We start from the raw sequence: 8915 nt of genomic DNA, 5'->3' as shown, positions 1-8915 counted from the left end.
TGAGGTAAATTTATTATGTCGAAAAAAAAAAAAAGGTTGCCGACTGGACTCGAACCACGAACGTTGCGATTATCAGACCTGTGTTTTCTCCAATGCTCTCTCCATGCTTCTGAATAAGGATAGCCTAAAATCAAACAAGAAGCGTTCCTTTCTTTTCACACTCGACTTCGTATGCTTTTTCTGCTGGAGAGATTCGCGGCAAGGGTGTGCGTCGTTCTACCATGTTATACATAAAAATCAAGGCAAATGCTTGCTTGTGTAGGTGAAAGCACAGACAGAACATGAAATAAAAAAGGCAAAAAACCATTACATCGCCTGTAAGGTCAACTTCTAACATTCGCTGGCATGTTCATGAACAGAGGATGATAGGAAATGGAACTAACATTCATTGTAATAGATTTTTGGTTTGCGTGTATGTTTCGGGGGGTGCATAGATTAGCTTGGGACCGAAGAGAGTACCAGAGCTGAGCCAAAAAATTGAGCACCTTTCTTCGGGACATTCTGGTCTTAGAGTTAGTTCATGCGGTCTCCACTAACATCCTGCAACGATGAATCACTCATTATTGTAAGCGAATCTTACATCGCCTGGTTTGGTGTACATTTTAACATTACCAAAAGTATAATGAGTTACATATCTGAACACGAAATAATCCAGACACATTAAAAACGCTGTCATGGACGCTTTTTTTGAGAAAATGTTTTCAAAATTTTACTGAATCAATCTAAGAGTGAATAGAATCATAGTAGGCATTGGTGGTCAGAGGTTGTCAGGATAAGTTCAGTTGTTTACATCATGGCTTCACCGGAGCAAGCACGTTGCGATTTGATCCTGCACACTCGAAACGAAAATCCCGGTCCATCCACTCGAAAGTTAGCAAAAATTTTGAATTTGGCAGTTTTCGAACAAATTCCTGGACCGGAATTTCATACCTCGGTTGACCGCAAGAGTGCCTCGGAAGAATGTTAAATCAAAAAGAAGTCGAAATTCCCCAAAAAGCAACCTGCAGTTGTGGACTGAAAAGTGAAACTTTCTTCACTTCTGGGACCATGAACCAGCAAATTTACCAGGAGGAGTGCCTACGGAAGAGACTACTGCCTTTTCTGGAGCAGCATGAGATGGATTGCCTATTCTGGCCAGACTTGGCAAGCTGCCACTACTCAAATTTCATCAAACAGTCAGTGGTACAGCGAAAATGGCGTCATAGTGGTTCCCAAGGATATTAATCCGGCCAAGACTGTAACAATGGTCTTACAATAAGCATAATACATACTAATGTATAGCTGTTACAATGAACTATTAACAATAAATCGCAAGATTTTCGTGTCTGGATTTTTGTGTGTTCAACCTTTAATAGTTCATAATACTTCATAATCTTCAACTGGTTCACAGGGAATTTCATTGCCCCTGAAAATTGAACAGGGAATTTTCAAATTCTCTTACTAAGGATATTTTCAAGAATGCAATTCAATTTCAAGTAGATAAAAGTATATGGAAGCATACCATGAATTACTTTCATTTGTCGAAAGGTACAGTAGCAGCACCTACCCCACCCGTGTCCCCTCGAGATCGTCAAGTCGACGATGACAGGAGCACATATCGTGGTAGGGGTAAACAATAGTTGCAATTTCCAAACCTACGACTGGATGCCTTCCTTCAAATAACAGCTGAAGTTCGGTAAAAAATCGGTAGAACTGTTTCAAACACATCCTTGGTACTTGAGCGGTCGGTTTTCATCCCTTTTTGCCAGTGGTGGAGGGGGGGGGACACCCAGGACCATCCCTCTCCAAATGGTGAGTTTGGTAAAGAGAGATGAAAAAACCGATTTGTACCTTCCTTTAAAGTTGTCCTAGCTCGCTAACATGCAATTTTCACACTGCTGTACTCTAACGGAACTATCAACCCTATCAACTTTCATCTACTCCATCTATCGTATAAAAATTACCACTACAGTCTGTTATTTGAAAGTTAGCATCTTCAACTATGTAAATCGTTGCCTTCACGCAGAAATAATACTAAAACATACATATAGTCAAAGTTGAAGAAGTTTTTGGAAGTCTGGGCTAAATATAATTATACTTCAAGCAAGTTTCAAGAACCTGGAGTTAAATCCCCTGCTCAGTTTTAAAAGCTCTTGGAATTTGATTATAATTTCTAAGGATCATTCCAAGGAATTAGACAAAAAAATCTTTAAGGCAAACAACAAGTGCAATATGTTTTTAAGAAAGTTCTGAAGAATTCCAGATTTCATGTGAGATAATTTCGAGTAGAATTTAAAGAAAATCCTGAATTGGATTCAAGGCTTATTTTAATTAAAGTGCATTGAAATTTCTGATGTTTAATCCATGATAATTCTGAGCAGAATTCCAAAAAATCCAAGGGCAATCTGAGAATAATTTCATGAAATTTGAATCCGGAGTGAAATTCCTTGAACATTTTAAGAGAATACATAGTAGGTGAGGAATGCTAAATTGAGGATTACAATTAAATCAGACAATAACTCCAGTAGAACTTCATTGGGATTCGGAAAAAGAATTCCAGGACAGTTTGTCAAGTATATTTTGAGGAGAAATGTAAGGAATTTGTGAGGAGAACTGCAAATTAATTTTAAGGGAGCTTTTAATGTGAGTAGAATTACAAAGGCAAGCATGAATTTCGAAGGGAATTCTAAAATGAATCCAATGAAAATTGTGAGCATTTTTCCAAAGGGTTACTTAGTGCTAAGAATTTCAAGGTAATTCCGAGGAATTTCCTGATTAATTCCATGGGAACTTCGGGAGAATACAAAATTAACACTGAGTAGAACTTCAAGTGAATGTTGATGAAAAAAAAAACTCCTGGGCTATTCTGAGGTCTTCAGAACTACTAGAAAGTTCCCAAAATTTCCCTGAAGTTAACTAAACAGTCTTGAAGATCTTTTGTAGAAACCAGTCTGCCCGAGTAGCAGACTTTCATCACAATAAGTTACAGCAACTTGTTTATGACTGAAATAAGTCGTATATAAGTTTCTACAATTGATTTGTGACAAGCGTGCTACTAGGGTGATGCTCATAATACAAATCCTAATTTATAATTTGGGTTCAAATGACTATATCCTGGTCCTCCAAATAATCCGCGTAGACCGATAAAGTATTTAGGTCATATAATCTAAACTGTCCAGCATTTGCCTACCGCACAAGTTAGGAAAAAAATTCAATTTAGGTATGTATTGTGATACGTTTAAAATAAAAAGGCTTATCTAGGCCCATTCGGGCCTCTAATAAAACGGTATTCATTCGTTATCTTCTTCGTCACTGTAAATATCAGAATCACACAAACTCGTGCTGTCGTATTCCATGTCGTCGCAGTCTTGCTCGCCATTCATTTCCCCTTCATCTTCTACACCGCTATTCATATAATATTGTGCCACTTCCTCCATGTATTTCACATCCTTACTACCAAATGCTATACACTTAGAAATACCTAATCTTACGCGTGACGGAATCCATCTTTGACATAAAGGGTGAGACGTCATTTTTTCTAAGTGTGTACTTTTGAACCTTCATTGTGGTATGTTAGATACGATAGCTTCGGGTCGGACCATGCTAATGCCGTTGGCACTTCATCGGTCCATTCAGATTATCCGGAGAACCAGGATATGGCCACTTTACACCAAAATTTAAATTCTTTATTAAATTAGCTTTGATATCATGATTCTAAACAAACAAACAAAAAAATCGCAAGGTTCTAGAACAATTTTTATAATGTGGTCACTTTATCGGTCAATCCAGATTATCTGGAGAACCAGGATATGGCCACTACACATCAAAATTTAAATTCTTTATTAAATTCGCTTTGATCTCTTGATTCTGAACAACATAGAAAAAATCGCAAGGTTCTAGGACATTTTTTATAATGTGGCCACTTTATCGGTCAATCAGGATTATCCGGAGAACCAAGATATGGGCACTTTACACCAAAATTGAAATTCACTTTGATCTCTTGATTCTGAACAACATAGACAAAATCACAAGGTTCTTGGACATTTTTTATAATGTGGCCACTTTATCGGTCGTTCCGGATCCTCCTTTAGGCCAGTAGAGTTTTCCTGAGGGAAACAGGTACAATCGTGTCATCTGCCGCTCAAAGGTAAATACTTCAAACGAATTTGATAGCAAAGATTACATCCTCAGAAGTGTGTATTTGCTAAATTTTCTATGCGTTGCTTCCACCTTCGCTCAAGTGCAGCGCTACTATATCTGTCGCTTAGATTATGGCAAAGTTGCCAGTCTTCTTGATATAATGTCTTCGCTTATATGTAGAAACAGTGACAATTTTTCACTAATTCTCCACAAATGTATGGCTAACGTCACATTGCCATTCTGTAACTGTGTAGGGGTTAATCACATCCTGAATAAGCACAGCTTCATTTGCAAGTTATCCTCCTATGGCATAGAGTTGTCCGTGAATCAGGTAGAAGTCCTCGTCATGCAGTTGAACCGGAAACAAAAAAATAAATAGGTAGCGAAATCCTTCACGTGTTCATTAAACGGACAGCTACTCACCTTCTCAGAAGTCTGCGTTGAATACGGTGACGAAAGGTTTCCGCTGCACAGTTGAAGTCGAAAAACTCGTAAAACTCGTTGAAACGCCCAGACATGAACCGTATTGGGTCATGCAAGCTGTAGTTCGCAGCACGAGGTCCAAGATGCAGGAAACTCCTCGACCGAAGAACTCGTTCGGGTGCGTAGATTTCGAATTCAGCCAAGATTCCTGGAGAGTCGATATCACCAATAAGTACTTTCGCTGCTAATACGGCCTGACTAATCGTCCGCCTATGTTCTAGTGTTTCAAGACCCAGGAGTTGACAACGATGTTCGTACGGCGGAAGGTTCACAGGGTCATTCCAAGGAAGGTGACGAAAGGCATACTGAACAAATTTCCTTTGAACAGATTCAATCCTCGCTATCCAAACTGCTTGATACGGGCACCATACTACCGAGCTGAATTCCAAGATCGATTGCACTAGAGAGCAGTATAGAGCTTTTAGACAGGCAGGATCGCGAAACTCGTCAGCGATCTTGAAAATGAACCCGAGTTACCTGTTAGCTTTCGCAACGATGCCCGAGTAATGAAGCTTGAATGTTAAGGCGCAGTTAGTGTAATTCCTAGGTCACGAACATTGTCCACACGTTGCAGAAGTTGGTGATTTATCGTATAGTTGAATGCCACTGGTTTCAGCTTGCGATGAAATGAGATAATATTACATTTTTGTACATTCAACGTGAGATAGTTTCTTGAGCACCACTCTTCGAAAGTATCGATTAGGTGCTGAAGCCGCAAGCAATCGGCGAAGCTACGAAAAATCACATAGATCTTCACATCATCCGCGTAGAACGATCGGCAACCAGTTGTGAGGATCAGTTCGGCCTCATTCACAAAAATCGAGAATAGCAATGGTCCCAAGTTGCTACCTTGAGGAACACCGGAGCTGTTTGTAAAATAGTCCGATTGCTCTGATCCGATTCTAACACAATGTTCCCGATTGGTCAGATAGGACTTGAACCAACGAGTTAAACCCGAGGATACACCGAGTTTTTCAAGTTTAGCTAGCAGTATGGAGTGGTCAACCCGGTCGAATGCAGCCTTGAGATCTGTATATACAACGTCCACCTGCGCTCCAACTTCCATACTCCGAAGACATAAAGAAATGAACGGAGCTAGATTTGTTGAAACTGATCTCTTGGGATAAAAACCGTGTTGGTCAGGAGAAATGTAATTTCTGCAGCTAGAGAATAATGCGTCGTTGATGATGATTTCAAAAACTTTAGAGCAGGCACTGAGTGATGTGATCCCTCGGTAATTTTCGACGTTTCTCTTGTCTCCTTTCTTGTAGATCGGGAACATGAATGACGATTTCCAACGCGTAGGGAACTCCCCCTGCTGTAATGAAATATTGAACAGCTTCGAAAGCGGTGTTGCAAGCTCTGAACAGCATCGCTTCTGGATGCTTGAGGGGATCCCGTCAGGGCCAGCAGCATTAGAAAATTTCAGCTTCTTGATGGCGGATTCGACGAGGTCTACTGTAACCAAGGTAATCGAAAAATTGAAAGCATCAATGGGAGTGTCCCTCACCGCTTCAGCAACTTGGGACAACGAAGCCGTAGTGTCATTGAAAATGCTTTTGAAATGTTCTGCCAGAAGATTGCATTTCTCAAGGGAATTGCTGGCGATTCTATCACCCAGGTGAATTTCGACTGGTAGCCCCTCCTCGTTTCGTTTGGTATTCACGAATGACCAGAACTGCTTTGGATTAAGCCGTAAATTAGCCTGCACACGCCTTGTGTAGCTCTTGTAAAGAATGCGGTTATATGTGCGATATTCGTTGCTCGCTGTTGAAAATAATCGTTTGGTGAATGGGTTACGACCGTACGACCGTATTTACGGAGGGCCTTCGATCTCAGACGCTTCAAATTCCGTAGTCGAGCATTGGACCATACGGGTTTGAGAGAGGGTCTCCTCAATGGGACAGCATCAGTTATTGCCCGGCCGACGACCTCAGCGAAGTAGTTGACGGCTTCATCAATAGATGAACACGTGTCAAGGAACTGCCAATCTGCCTGGGCAAGCGAGTGACTCAGCGCGACGAAATCTGCTCTACGAAAGTCGAGCTCTTGTACATCAACAGGGGTTCTACGGTATTATTTTTTTACAACTACTTACAGCAAAAGCCATCAACGGAAGTGCGGGAACAGACCTATAAGTTCATGGAATGAAAATTGACGTTCCTTGTAAAAATGTTTAACTGTAGTCGATTTTCAAAAATCATTGTTTTCATCTTTCCTGTGTCACTCTCTATATGAAGAATTCAGCATAGCCACCAACCATGGAGAAAAATACGAACCTAGACCAGATGATTTTTTTCAATTATTAAAGTCATGCTGATGTGTTGAGCCTATAAAAAAATTCCTAAATAAAAATATTCATAACCTTATAAACCAATACATTTATTTGAGTAACATTTATTCCTTACAAAAATACGAATATACAATAACAAATCTTGAACACCTCTAATCGACCCGCACCTTTGTCGCTTGTTCAAATAATTTGGGTTTCATGGAGCAGCCTGGAGAATGGAAAGAGGATGTCCCGTTTGCACCAAACCATTATCCGCTGATATTCTGAGTAGCGGCGGCGGTGGGAGAAAAAAAAGAAGACTCCAAATGAATTTGGATGACGGCAATGACGACGGCGACGACAGTAGCAGCAGCGGGTGCGGGATTATCGAAATTGTTTGAATTTAATCGAGTGCTCTGTTGTCGTTTCTTTCTTTACCCAAGTCACGGGCTTTGTTGGCTCGCCCGGATCCAGATGGAGAAGGAAGATTTTCGGAAGCTTTTGAACCGTTTCGTTGCTCGGTGCTTTGTTCCCCCGATGAACACTAACGGAGGGATAAATGGACTTTGAAGTGATTTCATTCGTAAAATTAGAGCTGTATGAAGGATAATTGACGAGTGTTTGCTTTTGTGTAACAATCGCCAAGACTTGCGGGAATGAAATTCTATTGGTTCGCGAAATAGCTGGAACGGATACCACATCAATAACCATGCTGTTGATAGCCACCGACGTGCCGGGTCTGGGACCAAGGCAGAACGTTGGTGTTTGGTGGTTGAAACATTGGTTGCTGCCGTGGAATCGGTTGTAGCCCCTGCCACTGGTAATCGTACGAAGGTTGCTGCTGATAACCAGGTAGGTTGTATGTATTCAAGTATGTTGGTGGATAGTAATAGGATGGCTGTTGTTGCACGGGCTGTTGATTCGCGGTTGCCATCGGTTGGTAGTAATTCACGTTCACTGGATCCACATAAGATGTTTCTACGAGAGGGTTCATTGTTACTGCTACCGGCTCAATGATCAGTGGGAGCTCAGTATTGTCTTCGTATCCATCGGGAGATGGCTGAAATAGATGCTGAACAGTGAAAACAAAAACATTTGTGTCAATTAAAAATCACAATCTGAAAATTTATGAAAACCGTACCACAGTCGGTGCGGCCAGCGCCAAACAAGTAAAGGAACACAAAACAATCACAATGCGCAACATCGTCTTGACTGATTCGATTCTGACTGCTAACTGATGGAATTCAATCGCAAAGAGGCTTCTTAAATTGCACATCAATAAGTTCTATTCCTGTTTAATATACAGTGCATACTGCCACCGTCCATATACTATCAACAACTACCAACGTCATCACCCCTTCACATACATCTCGATGGATGCGGTAGCGTGCTGTTTAGTATGTCAAGATCGTTACGGCAGTGTTCGCTATTTAGGTGCACCCGGGATGCATCGCATGAGTCAGGTGGCTGATCGGGAACAATCATCCCGGTTTGATCGTGGGAGATCGGTTTAAGTATCGAAAATTTGCTACCCCTCAAAATGTGAGTCATTGCATGCGACATGAACTGAACATTAAATACTGAACAGGTGTCCACAAATTAACGGAAAGTAGTTCGACGATTGGTTATGATTCATTCTGTATTACTTGTTTTGATTTTTTTTTACCGTAGCTTCAGCGCATTTTGGGGACAATGTGGAAACGCTAATAAAAGTGCGCTATTGCGTAAATCCTTCTGGTGTCTTCGGCGCATTTGTCCATTGGTTCATAAGATACCAATACGATACAACGTAAAAGCGCACTTTTATTATGCAAAATACAATATTTGATATTATGGGAACTACTCTGCCGCTCATCGGAAGCCATTTGCGTTTTTGTCAAAACTGAGTCAAACGTGATCGCTAATATCCCTTAGGGGCTGTTCATTAACTACGTAGACAGTTTTTTTGTATTATTGACCCCCCCCCCCCCCTACGTAGACAATTGTCGATACAAAACATTTAAAAATGTTATGGGCCGTTGATAATTACCCCCCCCCCCCC

At 40.9% G+C, this 8915-nt stretch overlaps 1 protein-coding gene across 1 annotated transcript; it reads right to left on the bottom strand.

Annotated features, from left to right (window-relative positions):
- Window positions 1–7406: 7406 nt before the first annotated feature.
- LOC135702290 (uncharacterized) lies at window positions 7407–8116 on the bottom strand. Its single transcript, XM_065223317.1, has 2 exons — window positions 8016–8116; window positions 7407–7946 (listed from the first exon to the last, which is right to left on the bottom strand). Exons 1-2 carry the CDS (start codon window positions 8076–8078, stop codon window positions 7575–7577), a joined length of 435 nt encoding a protein of 144 aa, XP_065079389.1. The 5' UTR covers window positions 8079–8116; the 3' UTR covers window positions 7407–7574.
- Window positions 8117–8915: the final 799 nt, after the last annotated feature.

Source organism: Ochlerotatus camptorhynchus, unplaced genomic scaffold (assembly GCF_037179485.1).
Source record: "Ochlerotatus camptorhynchus isolate MF236.1 unplaced genomic scaffold, CSIRO-AGI_Acam_v1.1 ptg000191l, whole genome shotgun sequence".
NCBI classification, from domain to species: domain Eukaryota; kingdom Metazoa; phylum Arthropoda; class Insecta; order Diptera; family Culicidae; genus Ochlerotatus; species Ochlerotatus camptorhynchus.
The sequence above is the reverse complement of the archived record's forward strand: the minus strand, read 5'-3'. Positions and strand labels throughout refer to the sequence as shown.